Raw genomic sequence first — 19,593 nt, 5'->3', positions numbered from 1 at the left:
TATCTGTGCCCTGCTCTTTTAATGCACATTTAGAAAAATCCCATACTTGATAGAAAGGGGGGACAACACAGTGTCACAATTCAAAGATGCTATTATACAAACACAATACCTTTAACAAAATTTCAATTAAAAATCATTTGAAAATGTCAACAAGTGGGGAAAAACCCACAGCATAGAAAATTTAGCAATGCTAGATTTATGAAATTACTCAGCTGGAGGCAGGATTTTAGATAGAAATGTTACTGCTAGAAAACATCAGTGTAAACATTTGAAGTGTTTACATTCTGCAATATTTAAGAGTGTTAACTGATCTAGAAAAAGGCAACAACATGGGCTTACGTGTCTTTGTGCAAAATGTACAAAAAAGCTAAACTACTGATCCAGGGCCTTTGCATTCTGTAAACAAAACTGGACAGCTGAATTAAAGAAACTACGAATTCTCTTTCTTCCCCTAGAATTAACATACTGCTGTATGGAGAGAAAAGCCTGAAAAATCTGCACTGTTCTTCTTTGAAAGATTTCTAAGCTCTAGGATAGAAATTGCCTTTCTTTTTCAAAAAGTTTGTGTTTACATTACTGTGTTTTTAACAAATGCAAGTGGAGACAACTAGAACTTTGAGAACTGAAAGTGGATGGAGAGGGCCATCGCTTCCCACAGACCCTGCGTTCTTTGGGTCTACTGCCAATTCCAGCCAAGTAAGTTTTGTGCACACCTTGAACATTTTCTCTTCCCCACCCAGAACACTCTTTGAAGAAGTAACTGCTTTTTCAGACTAAAAGGCAAGCTGGCAAAGTGGTGAGAGCTGTTGCTTTAGAAACGTGAAAAGATTTAGGTGCTTCCCTCTTTTTAAAAAAATAAATGTAATTAAATCTTTTGCCATAATTTGTTCATGTATCTTACAAATTCTAATATAGCATAATTTAGTGCTATTCCACCCAACTACACAGCAATGATTCACCTCTGAAAATACTTCTGCAATATACTTAATCACTGCAACATGGTAACTAGGAAAACCACACCAGAGTAAATTCTGCTTTTTGTATGGCATTTAATGGTCCAATGGCCTCTCTGGGCATCTGGACAGTGATTACAGTAGTTACCTTACGTGATATCCTGCTTTATTCCCTATTCCACTATTTAGATCTCTATCAGTCATTACCTTAAAGTACTAGAACACCTTGTGTTAAGGATACAGAAGAGAACTTCACATATGAGTACTGAAAACATGCCAACTTTACACATACAACATACTCTAGCCTACCATTCGGCTCAGATAATGATGGTGCTTTTCCCTCTTAGCCAATCAGCAGGGCAAAGCAGTTATCACGTGCATCTCTATATAATGCAATGCATATCCATCAGTAAGTAATAATCATCCTGAAGATAGAAGCACATGGTAAGCTTCCAAGTCTTCTACGAATCTTTTAACAGAGTTGTTTCCTTTCATTTACACGCAGTGCATACCTGAACAAGGCTAAAATCTTCCAATTTCTTAATGTAAATTGGCAGAGAACTGCAAACTTTCACAAACTTCAATTTCTATAGCTTATTGACATCAAAGCTGCAACAGAGAAACACTATTCTTAAATTACTTCCTGAATATTTACAGTTTGTACACCTTGCATAATTAGCTTGCCTGGGGTTAATGTCCAAAATTGTCTAGCTATAAATAGCTGATAATATACAAACAGAAGCTGTAATTAGCTAACCATGCAGATACAAAAGTTATATCTAGCATGTACAAAACTAGGTTTTGGTCTTCTGCTTCTGAGTAGTCCACAAAAACCCTGTCTTTTAGACACCCAGATGGGTAAGGTTCACAGAAACAATTAGTCCCATGGACTTCTAAAGCAGAGAACCTAAAATAATAGATTTGTTTTTCTTTTGGAAATAAACTTTGACATCTCGGTTGTTTCTCAAGATACAAGGGCAATTCTAAAATACACGTCTCAAAAAAGTATTAGAATAGCAAAAGACAGACTAATTACAAATGCTCTCAAGAAACTGTACAGGTCCCTTAGCAAAATTCTTAATTCATTGTTACACAAGACAAAATTAATGCGACAGCATCCAAGATGAACAGAAGGAATGTAGCAAAGACTTGCAATCCCTGGATGCCTGTTCCAATCACGATAGGATGTAGTCCCATTAAAATGAAACTTTAAAAACCTTCCAACTGACAGCAATGAAGGGCAACTAATGGAAATAGAAGGCAAATATTAAGTTGGGTAAATTGGGAAAGGCTTTTCTGAAAATAAGCCCTCAGTTTTACTTCCACCCTGTAACCAAAGTCTATGAGATGTTCTTCCACATGCTTGGGACTGAGGTTTTCATATGGCTTGAAAGCAATCCTATTTATTGATTTCAAAGAGGAGAGACAAGTGGAAGAGCACCAGTGAGAATGGGTAAACAATTCAGAAACAGGCAGCAATTTTAAGAGCCTGCTAATGGAATGTAGTAAGTTGCTTGCAGAAACTGAAGAGCACTTGATTACAGTTCCGATTTATAGTCCCTTTGTCACTGTTTCTGTTGCTGATCCGACAATAATTCAGTATTAATGTCCAAATTATAAGGTACTGTGCATGTTGTTAGGTAAGAAGACAGTGACTTAGTTCCATCAAGCTCCTTTACATTATTGCAGTTAAAAGGAATTTTAAAGGCAAAACAACGAGGGGAACAAAGCCCTGAATTCCTGAAAATAAGACGTTAAAAACCACAAGGTAAATTCCCCAAATCCACTATATTTTTAGCTCAGGTCCCAGAAACCAGTTTGAAAGCTACCCCCTATGAGGAAAAAAAATGTGCCTAAATAGGAAAGAGTAATTTTAATCCCCGTTTACTTATGAATTATTACAACATGATTCACTGAAACTGCCTAACTCAAAAAACAGTTTTGCGCCAAAATGCATACAAAAGCTTAGTTAAGTAACCGATCCTGAGGCTTATCACAAAATTCCTTATCCTTTGGTCCAGTAGACAATTGCTTTGTTCTGTGGTATACAGGCTTAATTATACAGGCTCTGGGAAGGCGATAATGGTTGTGCAGGTCTTCCACTCCTCATTGCGACATTTCCTTATACAGAGACGAAACTTCTCACTTCCCTGCGCAAGAGCAATAAAATGCACTTTTGAAATGGTAACCATTATAGCTGATGCTTACTCATGACATCCAATCAATTTGTTTCCCCTTTTAAGATGCAAGTTAAAACACATCAGTCATTCTTCTGAAGAATGTAGCTTGTGGTTTTGCAAGGACTACAGGATATTGGCTGCAAAATATTTGTCCCCTTCTGCTGCCACCTTCCACCAGTGTGTGAAGACTTTTTTTGTTTCACTTGGCATTTCCTGAGTGATCCCATCCTCCTGATCATGTTTTAAATTTAGCTTTTATGTCTTTGTAAATTTTTAAACTCTGTTTTTAACTTGTTTTAATGATGTGGGTTGGGGGGATGATTTTGATGGTATTAAAATATGATTTTATTACATCTGCTTTAAATTGTTAGCGATCTTACTGGCCCTTGTGAGGGCAGAAAGGCAGGATATAAATTCTGTAAATGAATAAATAAATTCCACGAGACAGCTGACAGATCTCTTCACATGCAGGCATATGCATTTCCCTCTCTTTTCTGGCATAGCACAGTGAGTATAAATCTCCATTTTAAAAGCTCAGCTGCACCTGCAGATTCTGCTTCTCAACATCTTTAAACTGAAGCCCATATGTAGAATAAGCTCATAATGTCTAGTACTGTGTGAGCACCTATCAGAACTACAATTTTCACAGCGTTGAATCAGCAGCCATTCTATGCAAGGAACAAAATGGGGGCACCTTGGCACGTAACAGCCTTATACTGCCCACTCCGTCCTCAGAAATGAAATGTCACCAAGTTCAGAAAGGTGGAGTTGGGACACATAAAGTATAGTCATGTTAGGGGGGGAAAGGCCAACATTTGCCAGTCTGTTGGGTTCACCTGTTAGGAGAGGCACACAGCAAAACATTTCTTCACAGCATCCCTATGGGAAAAAACAAAAGATGAAACAAAGGTATAGGCCTTTAAACATTTACACTAGCCATATGAAGGTGTTTAGACATTTCCCTGTAAGCATATTTGCCATACAAATGTCACGTTACAAGAAGACTTACAGGTTGCCAATACTATTACACTGGAATAACCGATTATTATACTATTATTATACTGGAATAACCTATTGTTATTCCAGCCCTACAAGGGCAATATTTTGAATCCCACTACCAAATTATGTAATGATCTCATTTCTAAATCTCTAATTTTCACACAGTGGTACTTTATTAAAATCAGCCTCATTTTTCAAGCCACAGAGGAAGTTCGTTTTAGTAACTAGACAACTTCTGAAGTCAATGGAAGAAATCAAGCTTACCTTGCAAATGGTATATAGGAAATGCTATACCTAAAAGAAAGGGGGGGGGAACACATATTAGCAAGGATGAAACACACACTTCTCTTCCTGCATAACATGCATAAGAGGTCTAACATGAACTCAACACAAAGACAGCCCACCAGTAATGATTGCGGCCAGCCAACATCTGGCAGTCCTAGCAAAAAAACAAACTGGAAGCTAATAGACTGCATTTGGCTTGGTGAACTATATCTGGTTCTGTAAAACCTAACCTCCACTCCACAAAGTACAGTGTAGTGGTCATTGTCAGGCTAGGATCTGAAAGACCCAGGTTTGAAGAAGAAGAGTTGGATTTATACCCGGCCCTTCACTCGGAGTCTCAGAGCAGCTTACAATCTCCTTCCCTTCCTCTCCCCACAACAGACACCCTGTGAGGTAGGTGGGGCTGAGACAGCTCTTTTGAGAACCGCCCTTGAGAGAACAGCTCTGAGAGAACTGTGATTGACACAAGGTCACTCAGCTGGATGCATGTGGAGGAGTGAGGAATCAAACCCATTCTCCAGATTAGAGTCTGCCACTCTTAACCACTACATCAAACTGAATTCCTCACTCTGCCAAGGAATGTGGGTTTGTTTGGGGGGTTTTTGCTGACAATTTGCAGCCAACTTATAGTGATCCTGTAGGGTTTTCAAGGCAAGAGACGTTCAGATTGGTTTGCCACTGACTGCTTCTGCATAGAGACCCTGGTATACCTTGGCGGTGGTCTGCCATCCAAATATTGACCAGGGCCAACCCTGCTTAGCTTCTGAGATCTAACGAGATCCAGCTAGCCATGGAAGATTACTGACACTAAGCCAGTCAAAAACTCTCAGCCTAACCTACCTTAGGATAAAATGGAGGGGAGGAGTATGATGTATAAGCTGCTTTGGGTCCCCAACTGCAGAGGAAGGTGGGGCATGTATGCATAAATAAATGTAAAACCTCACCCAAAACCAAGGTCAGTTCACATTACTTTCCTGTCTCATTGATGCACTATACTTGCAGCAGTTGCAAGTTGAACCAGGGCCTCATTTCGCAACAGTTTTTCATGTACTCAGTTTCTCATGTAGAAAGGGTTAATATGGCCAAACCAGGGGAATGAACAGATATTTAAGGTAGATATCAGTGATTCCATCTTAAGGCAACTAAAGTAAAAAAAGCAAAAACCACTCAAAAAGGGCCTATAGAAGTTTGAGGGAGAAATTCAAATAATTGAAGATAAAGCCAAAGGGAAGAAAATCTTGAATTTAAAAAAATAGAAATTGCTGAAAGAACAAATACTGAGGCTGGCTTCCCCACACAGACTCTCATATGATTTCCAGTCCATATCAGTGGTACAGGATCTTGATATGATACAGAAAATGTGCAAGCTGTAGAATAGAAACCCCTCTTCATCTGTTCAGGGAGTATTCAAACTTTATTAGAGACATATCAATATAAATCAGGTGTATTGCAAAGTACAAAATCCCATTAAATCTCAACACTATATTGTCCGGTAACACTAAAGGATGCAATATGTCAATAGCAGAAATAGTAGCTTATTCTAACTAGAAGTCAGATATAGCCCCACAAATGGCTTGTAGCACACATCGAAATTAGTGAACATGGCAACAAGTTGGCTGGGCTGAAATCTGTTTAATGTGCCTTATGTAAAAATAGTAATATCTAAAGCCCCTGAGTATCCATCTTGTGGCCAGTCGACAAACTGTGCTCAGTTCTGTTTTGTGCTCAGCGCTTACTTCCAAGCATGCAGGCCCAATTCAGATTGGAGCCACAATATGCAGGACCTTCCCCTGCACACTATTTTTCTCCAACTTGGAAAAAACCCTGAGGAGCCACTATTTCCCATTGTAGAGAAACATCCTTCTTCCTGGTGGAACAGGAAGACTTGAAGGACTCCAGTGAGGATGGACTGTCATCCCCAAGGTAGATGATCAATTCTCAGGACATGAGAAGGAAACTCTCTTGCATCTTGCTCTCAAGTTGGAAATACAAGCCATGGAGGACTACGCTTTATCTAGGGAGTCCATCATGTCCACATGGCCAAGGACAATGGGGAGAAGACCCAACCCAAAGAACTAAGGTGATGCTGAACTTTAAACGACTGCAACTTCAAGTCAAGCTGCCGTGTCCTCATTAAACATTGTTTAGGATAAGTTCTGAGCGTAGGAAAAGGGAATGTGTGTTTTCACCTTTTGGTTGTACCCTAGTTCAGCCTGGATGTTTGAACAGGCCATGTGCATTCTTTTCATTCATTTATCAAACTTTCTTATATTTTTTAATGTTCTAAACCTATTTGGTCCCGATATCTGAAGAGCTCAGTAGGAGAAGAAACTGAAAAAAGGGAAAGGGGACGGTGGGTCTTCACCTCTCCTTTGGTCCCTTTCTCAGACTGAAGGCATGGACAGACCATGTATATTTTAAATTCATTTATTATATTTTGAATGTTCTAAGCCTGATCTCTGGAAACGCATCGTGTCTATTTGGTCTTGCTACCTGGAATGTGGTAACAGGGAGGGGCAGCAGGTAAGCTTTTCCTGCTCAAAATTGTGAAGCTGCAATAGATCACCTCCATGTTAGCTGGTAGGAGTGAAGTGGACAGGTGGTGCAACAAGACAGGATCTCTAAACAGCAGCACAAGTCTAGAGTGCTTAACATGCAAACCCATTCAGCATGAGATACTCTCAGAGTCACTGGTGGCAGTGGAGGTCACCCAGTTTCTATGTGGCACCCCTGGGAAGCAAAGGGAAGGGGTAGTATCACCGAGCGGAGATTTGGGACAGCTGAAGGGTTTTTCCAAACTCTCAGGGGCCAACCAAAAGAAATATGAGAGGCTTGCAAATCCATTTTCTCATACTCATATTGGAGAAACTTATGTGTAATCATTCTGTACATGTATGTTTCCCAAGTGGAGCAAACAGAGGTTAATATGATGTCGAAGGCTTTCACGGCCGGAGTTCATTAGTTGTTGTAGATCTTCCCGGCTGTATGGCCGCGGTCCTGGCTGCAATGCGTGCAGGCCCAATGCGTGGAGCCACAAACAGATATTAGAACATCAGGAGAAAAGAAACTGTCTTCCCTTTTATCAACACCTACAACAGTCTCTAACAATCCTCTGGCATTAGTTGCTTTATTCTGAAAGTCAGTAGTTTTATGGTGCATCCAAAAAAAGAAAGGAAGATGTTACCTACCATGCTAAGGCAAAAAACTGCAACACGCAGAAGATAAGCGCAAGTCCCTTGTTGTGCCACTAAAAGAGGCAAAAATAATCACAATCAAGTTAAAAACGAAGTATTATACATTTTATTAAAGTGCAATGGTTAGCAATTCAAGTACTCACCCAGAAAGCTGAACACAAGGTCAATATGAGACACAACTAGAAAAGAGAAAAAGTCTATTAACTAAGAGAAACCATGACAACTGAACAGTTATGTGTTCCTGTATGAAGGTAGAGCACAGTGTATTAAAGGTAATGTAAGAACTGTTACCATTAAAAAAAAAACCTACTTACATTTTTGCATTGGCTTGGAATGCAACCCGCCTCCCCACTCCCATCTATACTTCAGTTGCCCAACCAGCAAATTTAAGGCTAAGGGCCTAATCTAATTTCTCCTAAACTTTTCTGTGAGTAAATAATTTAACTAGCATTTAAATAGTAACTACCATTCTAATAGCAAGCATACATGCAGATGCAATCACAAAAAATGTTCTCAGGTTCAACAATCTCTATAAATTTAGACAAAAGTCTGTTTGTAAAAATATTCTATTATCTCACTTCCACACCTACAGAAAAGATAAATACACATCAGCTGGAGATCTGGTCACAATAAAAAGAGAAAGGGAGCAATGGACAAGTTTGAGAGTATATAGATTCCTATCAGTCTGGACAGCTGAAAAGAACCTTCATGTCCAGAAGTAATAATCACAAATCAAAGTACCAGGTGCTCTGAACATATAAGAAGGCATGGCTGTCACTTTAATCCCCCCCCTTTTTTTTTAAAGAGTTTTCCCAAAGTATCATGTCCTGCTGTCAGAAACAGAAGGCTAGACTTCAGTGTGATCCAGCAAGAACAAACAGGAGTCTCATGACACCTTAAAGACTACCAAAGTTTTATTCCAACAGGAAATAAAATTAAATGAATGCACACACACTGAGTTAGCACATGTAATATAGCTACAACAGCAATCTTGGAACTGGCATATCAGATCATAGCAAGGCAGAGGGGAAGGGAAGTAATGCCTGATCTCTGCAGGGAGCTCCACTGACATTATCTCACATTGCCCTTACCCACTTTAACCACAGGGTGGAAACCTTGGTCCTTTCATTCATTAGTATACCTTTTTTTTTTCTACAAAGCCTACTAACTTCTTAGAGACAACATGGAACTAAAGCAGACTATGGATATTCCAGGATGCTGTACAAGCAATACAAAAGACACCAAGGTTGTTTAAATTACATAGTTTAAGTAAAATCTTTAGCAAGCATTAAGTTGAAGCCCATTCCAACCCACGTACAGGCTTTAAAAAAATTAAATTTGTGACTTACAAGCATGACTATAGTAGCTATCAAGCGGGTTGGTTCAAACATTCTTTTCAGTTGCCTCATAGGCCCCATAAGGAAGATGGTGCTGTAACAAGAAAAATACCTCAATAAAGCAACAAACTGCCAGAAGAGGCAATATTTATATATTATGCATGTTTAAAACAATACAGTAACACTGCAATTCTATGCAGTCAACTGATTTCAATGGACATAAACTGGAGTAACTCTGCACAGGATTGCACTGTGAGTGTATTAGAGGAACCATAGCACACATTAGCCTCCAAGATAGTACTACATACTTCAAGAGGAAAGTTGGTGAATACTATACAAAAGAGCAATGCTTATTTCCCAATATAGCATTCCCAAAGTTTATTTTATTTATATCTTTTAAAAATTCATACCAGTCTCAGGACAAAGTTTTCAAAGCATCTTTCAAAACAAACATACAATAAAAATATATTAAGATAACATAAAACAATAACAAACCCCATAAAACAGCTAGAAACAAATCTCACACACACCTCAACCAGAGGTGTACATGTCTAAAAGGAAGAGTAGGTGACAACAAAACAACAGTGGAGGAAAACTCCACAAGCAAGGCATCACAGCAGAAAAAGCCATTGCTCCTAAAGGTGGGGCACAGAGAGAAGGGCCTGAGTCAGTGAGGAAGCCTATTAAGAAAATATAGCTAAGGCAATGCTCAAACTGAGAACTAAGTGTTCACCTAGTCACCTCTAAGAAAGAAAGAAGGCACTGGTGATATTTTGTATTTTGGGTCAAGAAATGCTGATTGTTGTTGTTTCCTATTTTCACAGATAATAGTAACCACTCTTTCTAGTTATTCCAATGCGGCAACATCAAGCATGACTAATCCCTGTAGTCTGTATATATGGTGCCAATTCCTTATTATCTGGATTCAGAAGGAGCCTTCCAAGTCACAGATTAATTAAAACTCTAACAACTACTGTGATACTTGATCTTGCAACTGCTCCCAAGAGGAATTCCCATAACTGGCAATATAATAATAATAATTTGATAGAGACAGGCACGAGGCTTTAAAGTAATCTTCAAAGAAATAAAATTTCCAATATCACTAGCAGTTGTCAGAACCCACAGCCAACAACGGAGTACACACTTCTTTAGAAAGGTTATACTTTTATGAAGAACCACAGATGCAGTAACATAGTCACTGTTAAGAATAGCAGTTGTCTCTTGAACCTAATGAGATATAGGGCATTCGTATGCACCCCCCCACCGCACTGGCCAATTAGGCACCCTCCCGCGCGTGGGCGAAAGCCGGCAAGTGTTACTAGGCGAAGCTGGGAATTGAGCGGCTCCCACGGTCGGCCTTGAAGGCAGACAACACACATTACCACCTGTACGGCTTTGGAGATTAGCATTTCAGCACAGAGCAGAGAGAAAGGAATGTGAAAGCAATTTACACAGACACTGAAAGAACATCCCAACCCCCATGGCAACATAGCTGACAGCAGTATACTATAAACTACGCTCTATCTTAGGCCTTCTTTGTCATCCTGACCTTTAATCTTTGTGAAAATGAGGTTTGTTGATAATAGTTTTAAACATCAGAGCTGGCTGAAATATGAACAAGCAGCTGAAGGAACATTTCCAATAACGTGGAATAATATATACACATGGTTAAATTACTTCCTAGATTCCAGGTGAGCTGAAAATCACAAACATGATAACTTATTTCTGTGTCAGCTATTCTATATTAAACTACAACTGGGGAAAATATAGGTTATGAATTTCAAGAACTGGCATTTCATTAAATTCATTCAAAATTACCTTCCAAGGGATAAGATATTTCCCAGTGTATAAAATACTGCAAACAGTATTAGTCCTTTCCTGGGCACCCATAGCAGGCAACTACCCTTGAGAGGAAGATAAGAAGGAAAAAAGTCTGTAAGACAAACTATCTGTAACTAGGAGCTATTAAACATAAATTCTAACGGTCTCAAAAATTATTTAATGGAGCATAAAGTTTTGTGATAAACTAGTATTCTCCTTTCATGCAAAATCATTTCATCCGCTTACAAATGTATGAATTAGTATTGCAAATCCAGATTTCACCAAACAAGGAACATTGGGTTGGATCACAGCGTATCTGTTCCCCTACTAGTAGCATATCTAGTAGTAGTTGAAGGATCCTCTGCTATTAAGAGTCTGCTGGATCAGCAAAAATACTGAGTCAGAGGAAAGCATCATCCACAGGGGAATAGATCTGTGAGACCCATCCCTAACAATACATAGGCATGACTCTGCTGTAACAGGTCAATCAGTGACAAATTATACTCAGACTTGACAACCCAACCGTAAACTGACAGAGAATGTTCAATTGAAGTTGTAGTTTAGCAAACCAGCCCAAGTTTAAAAAAAATATCCAGTTACATGTGAGATTAATCCATGGAGTTGAGAGTAGTGTTTTGGTCACACTTACATTCGTTAGAGATTAAACTGATTTACTACAGGTGACCATGAATTTCACAGTTTGAACTCGGGTTCCCCACATTAAGACCCGTAAAACTCTAGCTACCATGTGTCACTGTTGCACAAGATTTTTTTTAAAGAAACATACAAAGTTAGAAAAGAGTTAACATGTTTCAGAACACCAGAATCTAATTTCTGGTTTGCCCAACATCTTGAAATCTAGTTCCATTTCTAGCAGTTCTCTGTTCCTAAGGACATGCACAGTTCTCTAGTTGCATTTCTAGCAGTTCTCTGTTCCTAAGGTTGTATGCACAGACAGAACAATTTAAATAGTAATGAATGCAAAACCCGTGAAAAATTAAAATTCTAAAAATCCAGTATTGCAAAAAAAAAACATATAAAGAGAATTAAACATTCAGGAATAATATGGTGAAATGGAGAAAAGCTTGCTTATTTACTCCAGTTAAACAAGGTATCAGCAGACTTTTTCTAGCCCCATGGTGTATACGTTTCAGAGAAAAATCAACTATTGTACAATAATATGTATGGTACAATCTTCTAGATCAAATCAAGCCTGAAGTGCTCCTAGAAGCTAAAATGACTAAACTGAGGCTATCGTACTTGGGTCACTGTTACAGGAGGGCCTAGAATAGGCAGGCCTCCCTCTCTCCGAGAACATCTCTAGGGGAGAAACACTCAAGGCTTTTGGCTAACAGAGCATACAATGTTTTTAAGGATGATCGTCCTGGTGCCTGCAAGAGCAAGAGATCATGCAAAGCACCCTGAACAGGGTCCTTCCTTTATAGGGTAAAGTAGGCAGTCAGACTGAAATAAGCTTTAGACAGAAAATTTAGAAAAACTGAGTATCTCTTCAGGCATTATATGAAACCGCAATAACGAACTCAGAAGTGCTCATTATCATTAAAGTTGCAGTATACAGCAGAACAAAAGTTTCAAATTTTAATATTTTTTCTCTAAAATGTAAGCTGTGTTTTGACTTTTGCTGTCTCAATCCTTCTCGTTTTCAAACTTTTTTAAAACTAGAAGCCACTCCTCCATCCACAAGAGGGCACTCTGACTTCACAAAATATTTTATTCAGTAGCTCCCTAGATAATTTTAAAATTGATTTAGGAGCTGCGGTGGCTCAAGTGGTTAAGACGCTGAACTGCAGGCTGTGGAAGGTCAGTAGTTCAGCAGTTCGAGACCCAAATGTGCCGCATGACGGAGTGAGCTCCCGTCTCTGGTTCCAGCTCCTGCCAACCTAGCAGTTCGAAAGCAAGAAATTGCAAGTAGATAAATAGGTACCACTTCGGTGGGAAGGTAACAGCGTTCCGTGCGCCTTGGTGTTTAGTCATGCCGGCCACATGACCACGGAAATGTCTTCGCACAGCGTTGGCTCTCTTCGGCTTTGAAACGGAGATGAGCACCGCAACCCTAGAGTCGGATTCGACTGGCTTTCGAGCAAGGGAACCTTTACCTTTTTAGGCAAAGAATTCTGAAGAGAGTTCATCTCATCAGTTCTGTTCCCAAACATAATTCCCTCTCTCTAACCTCTGTTCAGAATACATTCTACATTCCAAAAAGAACAAACCACCATAAAACTCTTCCCTGAGAAACAGCATGTCTCCAACCCTTAACTGAGATAGTTGCTAAGAAAACAGAGGTCAAAATGAACAGATCCATGGGTGGGGGCGAAATACAACATTTCTAAAATTTGGCAAACCAGCATAGACTCATAGTTGTAAGACATGTAAAATTCCTTAACAGTCACATTATAAGAAGACAAGACTCACTGGAAAAGACAATAATGCTAGGAAAAGTTGAAGGCAGCAGGAAAAGAAGAAGACCCCAACATGAGATGGATTGACTCAATAAAGGATGCCACAGCCTTCAGTTTGGCGCAAGGCTATTAATGATAGGACATTTGGGAGGCCATTAATACATAGGTCTTGTCGGAAATGACTTAGCACATGACACACAATCTTCCCTTAAAGAACTGAGCTAAGAGAATGTCGTTCTTCTTAGCCAATACTGGCTGTATATAGTATTGACTGGTTGGCTCCCTGTGATATCAAGGGGTCATTTCCCTTTCAAAGCAGTTTTTCAAAGTGAATACACACACCTGGACAGCTCAATTTTTTATTTGGGGGGGCATCAAATCACAGTTGACTTATGGTAGCTCTGTACAGTTTTCAAGGCAAGAGACATTCAAAGATGGTATGTCATTGCCTACCTCTGTGTAGCAACCCTAGACTTCCCTGCTGGTCTCCCTCCAAGTAGAAACCAGAGCTGATTCTGCTTAGCTTTTAACACTTGATGAGATCGGGCTAGCCTGGGTTATCCAGGTCAGGGCAAAAAAAAAAATCTGTTTAGCCCACCTGAAAATATTGGATGAGGGAAGACAATATGCATTCAATTTCTCGATTAGTATGTCTGCCACTGGCATTCTGAAAGGTGGGCTTCATTCCACAGAATATATATAAATTTGTGCTGCAACTTCTGGGAGTTTTAAATGCATCTTTATGTACCCCAGATCATGAATTTCAGGTCTGTCAACATCCATGATGACTGGAAGCATTTAGACTTTCATATTGCCAGTTCAAAAGAGAACAGATAAATCCCCTGATCTACATATTAATTTCAAAACTATTTGCCCATACCGAACCAAATCTTGTTGTGTAGCTAGGATACAAGCAAGAAGAATGCCAAGCAATTGTATTAATATAGATACTGCTACCACTTTATGATGTTGAATTTTTTTATATACTGAATTGTTTCTAGATGCTTTTATGATTGTCACAATTGTTATTTATAGGTTTTATTTTCCATGTAAGCCACTCTGAGCCTGCCTCGGCAGGGAGGGAGGGGTATAAATTGAACAAACAAACAAACAAATAAATGACCATAAATGGCTTTCTAGACACTTAGGAATGAAACATGACAAACATCTAAACTTTATCTGACAAAAGCTGATAGAAGGGAGATGGGAGTCTTACCAAAATAGAGCAGAGAACTCCTAAAGCAAAACACGCTATGAAACCTTTCAACCTGGTGCTCCAGCTTAGAGAAGATGCATCAACTACCTGCAAAATTTAAAAAAGACCATCATTAAAACTGTCATCACAACATTTTGAGACAAGCAGCAGGTGGTGACCCTACATTACATTATTTATCTGCATTAACAGTCCCTTCTGTCTTCCTTGCTTCATCAAAGTTGAAAGCTTTTAGTAGCAAGTTTCGCCCCAACAAGATTCAATCAAGAAGTTCTATCTTTTATAACAAAAGCGCACACACTATTGTAAACTCTTTTGTACAGAACATAATCAAAAATAATTTCAGAGACCATGGTACTGACAATGAACCACAAGGAAAGGCAGGGTATAAGTGTTTTAATAAAATAAATACAGTTACTTTCTGAAACTAAGCAGGACTGAAATGGAAGGCAGACAAGATTGAGACAATTAAATGAGAGATGTTTTGAAAGTGCTTGGAAGTCTCTGTATGCTTTTCAAGTACAAATGTTTTGGAAAACATTTACTATTCCTTTAATAAAAGGGAAATTTGGATTATTTTAACCGTTGTTCTAAAATACCAACAAAGCAGTAAACATTTAAAAATATTAAAAGTGCCTTTAATATCAATTGTACAATCTCTAAAGTCCAAACAATATTTTAGTTAAAGTAAGGGTGGGGTTGGGAGAGAGAGCAATATGATTAAATATTTTTTTAAATCACATAATTAATATTTCACTGTTTTTTCTTTTGCCAGGCTCATAATCAAGCAGACGGAAACTATTCTTAGGAGGTTGATATCCTGCAGCCTTTCCAGTAATATTCCCTCAAGTGGCAGTTCCAATACAGCAATGTTATATTTTTCCCAGCACAATGATGTAATATTTTATCACTGGTATACAAAATTCCTCTCCTCCATCCAGTGCATTCACTACTATTGTAACTGCTGTGTTGTACTCTGCTGCTCAGGCATCACAGGTATGCCACCAAAGACAAGACCTCCGTACACAAATATGAATACCCCAGTTTGTGAACTTTTACGTCTTCTGCCTTGGGACATTCCTTCCATTCCTAGCCTCATTTTCTCACCATTTACTAAACCTTTACTTAGTTTTTTTTTAAAGCTTCCCTTAATGTTTATGGGCTTTGCCACAGAGGAAAGGTAGTGGAGGAAAGCTAGTGTTGGAATGCTTATCAAATTGAACATTAGGATCTGTGATACCTCAGGTTTGAATCCCAACTCTGCCATGGAAACTCACTGGGTGACCTCGGGCCAACCACTCTCAGTCTAACCTACCTCACAGGGTTGTTGTGAGGAGAAAGTGGAAGACAGGTGAACAACATAAGCCATTCTGGGTCCCCATTAGGGAGAAAGCTGGCATATAAATGAAATAAATAAATAAGAGCTGCAGTTACCCAGTAAAAGCAAATAGCACAAGTAGTTCTAAATATAAAATCCAGGGGGTAAGAACATAGCATAAGAACATAAGAAGAGCCCTGCTGGATCAGACCAAAGGACCATCTAGTCCAGCATCCTGTCTCTCACAGTGGCCAACCAGTTCCTCTGAAGGGTCAACAATAGGTTACAAAGGCCAAGGCCCTCCCCGATGTTGCCTCCTGGCTCTGGATTCAGAGGTTTAGTGCCTCTGAATGTGGAGGTTCCCCTCAATCACCATGGCTAGTAACCACTGATAGACCTATCCCCCATGAATCTATCTAAGCCCCTTTTAAAGCTGTTTATTCCTGTGGCCATCACTGCATCCTCTGGCAGCAAATTCCACAGTTTAATCATTCTCTGTATAAAGTAGAATTTCCTTTTGTCCGTCCTGAACCTACTGACCATTAGCTTCATTGGATGCCCTCAAGTTCTAGTATTTTGGGAGAGGGAGAAATTTTCTGTCAACTCTCTCCATCACATTTATACTTGTATAAACTTCTATCATGTCCCCCCCCCCTTAGTTTTCTCTTGTCTAAACTGAAAAGTCCCAGACTCTTCAGCCTGTCCTCATAGGGAAGGTGCTCCAACTCCCTCATCATCTTGGTTGCAGAGCTGGAAAAAGTACAGAGAAGGGCAATGTCCTTTTGGAGATACAGTGACCAGAACTGTACGCAGTATTCCAAATGAGGCTGCACCATTATAATATCAGCCATTTTATTCTCAATCCTGTAGAGTTGGCATCAATCCCTTTCCTAATAATCCCTAACGTACAGTTTGCCTTTTTCACCACTGCAGCACACTAGGTTGACACCTTTACTGAGCTATCCACTACAGCCCCAAGACCTTTTTCCCTCTCTGTCTCAGCCAGTTCAAACCCCATTAGCCTATACTTGAAGTTGGGATTTTTTTTCCGTCCTACTGTGCATCACCTTACACTTACCGACACTGAACTTCATTTGTCACATTGTCGCCCACTCACCCAGTTTGTGGAGGTCCTCTTGGAGCTCTTCACAGTCAGCCTTGATTTTCACCATCCTGAATAATTTTGCGTCATCTGCAAACTTGGCCACACTACTTCGCTCTAGTTCCAGATCATTTATTTATTTATAAATTTATTTATAAATAAATTAAAGGGTACCAGCCCCAATATTTATTCAATAGTTTTCTTGCATTATATAACAAACCTTCCATTGGAGGAAAACTCTTTCCTCCAAATGAAGATTCAGTGCTTAACTAGAAGGAAGCATTAGATCCAATCCAGGGTTGTTGTTGTTTACTTAGCCCACAATAAACTGTTTCATTATGCCCATCCCACTATTTTTTTAAAAAACAACCCTCTATATTTAAGCCTTGCACTGTTTTAGGGACGCATTCAAACTATATCACTAACATCATTTAATGTAACAGTGGAAAACATCACAAATATATTTGCAACCACTACATTAGTTTTGTTTGTGCTAAATGCTCAGCCCAAAGCTGCAAAGATAAAGAATTTTAAAATTTCCAAAACAAAGCAGCTGCTCTTTGTTACAAGGAAAGCCTTTTCTTTTTCATTCCCTATAACAGAGAATCATAAACCAAAATAGCTTTACTTAACTTGCTATTGATCAACTGATGCTTTTGTTAGTGAATGTACCAATCAAGCCACTCAAAGACAGCATTTCTAGTTTTAATATGCACTAAATAGCCTTGAATATGTGCCTTGAGACAATGGCCAGCAAATTCTGCTTAAGAGTAGATTTGGTGAGCAATTATACACCTTCCCTTCCACCTTTGTTCCTATATTCTTCATAGATCCTTCAATGCCACACCTATTTTAAGGTGTCATTAATATACATAGGCCCCGGGCACACGGGCCGGATATCGCAGGGGGGAGGCGTGGCTAATTGCCCCGGCGCAGTTTGATCTGCGATTACACGATCAGAAGCGCCGGCAGCACAGCACGGGTCCTTCCCTTGGTGCCAGCGGGTAAACGGGGGGAATGCCCTGCCCCAGCGCAATCACACCAGGGGCTTCTGGAGGCAGCTTGGAGGTACTAGTTTTTAAATGCGCATTGTCAGCGTGGGCGCCACTTCCCCGATGCTGGGGTGTGATCGCCCCAGGATAATCCGCCCACCTTCCGTGCCTCTCCCGGTGGGGCCATACTTATTTAACTCGGTGATAAGAAGTCAAAAACCTGATCAACCAAAATTTATTTAAACAGTATAATATCCCTAAATAAAATCTTTTAGAGAGCAGAGGGATCGTGCTTTGAAAGCAGAAGGAATCCCGAACTGAAGCACCGCAGTAGTTGAGGAAGGAAGCAGGAGAGACGGTGACATAATAGACGATGGGCCAAAGGCCGGATGGGAACTCAATCGAAATAGCAGGTGAGCGAATACGTAGGCAAAGGTGTCCTTCTCAACCCCCCGCTAAAGACAGACTCACCTCGGCCAGGGGACCCGGCTCTTCCGCGTCCTGCCCGCTTAGAACCCGCTTCAGCTTGTCCATTCCGCGCAGTCTAGACACTTGTTGTGTTCCAGGTTCCACCTACCGCAACACGATCTCTACCAACGCCCGCCCATCAAGCCGCCTTTCACCTCAGAAAACTACAATTCCCAGCAGCTCCTCCACCTCTTTAAAACTAATGCAATGTACACTGGGAGTTTTAGTGAATACTATACCGCAGCTGCGACGAGTTATGAATCGTTTAGCGTCTCGCGTTCGGATATGGTTATGCAAGCCCTCAGCCTCCACTCAGTTGCACTAATCGAAACAAAGCGGGTTCCCTGCTTTGTTATTTGGCTTTTAAAGGGAAGAGATAATAGTAATCCGGAAGATCCGTTCCATTCCTATTGTAACGCTTTTGTTTGAAGCTCACTGCAACGTTGCCTTTAATCACATAAGTCACTCTTTTTTGCCTGCTGAATTGCAACTGATAATGAAGCTCAAGATAATGTATCCACCTGGACTGAATCAAGACCTAGATTTCCTGTCTCATTACCAATGCTGATTTCTCCATGCCTACTACCTCTCTGCTTATCACACCTAATCCAATCACACCTACTATTGTTATTTGCCTACTAATGTCATTTGGCATCTGAAATCACTCCACTTCCCAATATATATGACAGATGGACTCACAATCTAGGTGTAGCTGAAGAAGCAATGAGTCATGAAAGCTAATACCCTACCACAAATTTTGTTAGTCTTTAAGGTGCTACTGGACTCTTTTCTACTGCTACAAATATCACTACCCATCTTGATCTATTTCCTAATCACAGTTTGGGGTAAATTGATTGTTACTCCTATTTTTGTACATTAGGAGCTCAGGTCAGATTGGAGCCTTATGACAGGTCATTGACATCATAAACACACTAGGTTCTGGGTCACAGTTATAGTTAACCTCTAGTTTTAATTAATTGCATGCATCACTAATGTGGAATGATTTTCAAGTACTCCTGCTTTTGTTATTGTGTACTTCACCAAATCACAAATACACAAATTCCTGTTTGGAATTTCAATACTGTAAATAAAACCTAATTATTCATGCAAATATTATCCATTTTTTTCTATATCCCTATGAGCTGTGGACATAAGGCTGTACTTAAGTTAGCCATATGCAAACTATGTCCATGAATTGCTTGCAATCAAGAAAAATACAGAATACCTGCCATCTTCTGTCATTTTTCATAGTATAGGTTTAGAAACTAGTCTGTGGAATGGCCTACAGCTCCCTTGCTTTGATCCACTTGT

The 19,593-nt window shown here is 39.7% G+C and overlaps 1 protein-coding gene across 1 annotated transcript; it reads right to left on the bottom strand.

Annotated features, from left to right (window-relative positions):
* Window positions 1-3,025: 3,025 nt before the first annotated feature.
* On the bottom strand, window positions 3,026-18,349 carry SFT2D2 (SFT2 domain containing 2). The gene is made up of 9 exons (XM_015428239.1): window positions 18,286-18,349; window positions 14,406-14,492; window positions 10,767-10,852; window positions 8,961-9,042; window positions 7,755-7,790; window positions 7,606-7,664; window positions 4,397-4,426; window positions 3,970-4,012; window positions 3,026-3,103 (listed from the first exon to the last, which is right to left on the bottom strand). The coding sequence occupies exons 1-8, from the start codon at window positions 18,346-18,348 to the stop codon at window positions 3,973-3,975; spliced, it is 483 nt and encodes a 160-aa protein (XP_015283725.1). The 5' UTR covers window position 18,349; the 3' UTR covers window positions 3,026-3,103; window positions 3,970-3,972.
* Window positions 18,350-19,593: the final 1,244 nt, after the last annotated feature.

This window comes from Gekko japonicus, unplaced genomic scaffold (assembly GCF_001447785.1).
Source record: "Gekko japonicus isolate JY-2015 unplaced genomic scaffold, Gekko_japonicus_V1.1 scaffold2003, whole genome shotgun sequence".
Lineage (NCBI taxonomy): Eukaryota > Metazoa > Chordata > Lepidosauria > Squamata > Gekkonidae > Gekko > Gekko japonicus.
This window is presented reverse-complemented; position numbering and strand designations above follow the sequence as displayed.

Bases quoted from the DNA above. Each gene is read 5' to 3' on its own strand.
- SFT2D2 (XM_015428239.1), bottom strand. From the start codon at position 18,348: ATGGACAAGCTGAAGCGGGTTCTAAGCGGGCAGGACGCGGAAGAGCCG. The intron at 14,493-18,285 runs GTGAGTCTGTCT...TAAATTTTGCAG, and splicing joins AGCCGGGTCCCCTGGCCGAG to GTAGTTGATGCATCTTCTCT. The intron at 4,013-4,396 runs GTAAGCTTGATT...TTTTTCCCATAG, and splicing joins TCCTATATACCATTTGCAAG to GGATGCTGTGAAGAAATGTT.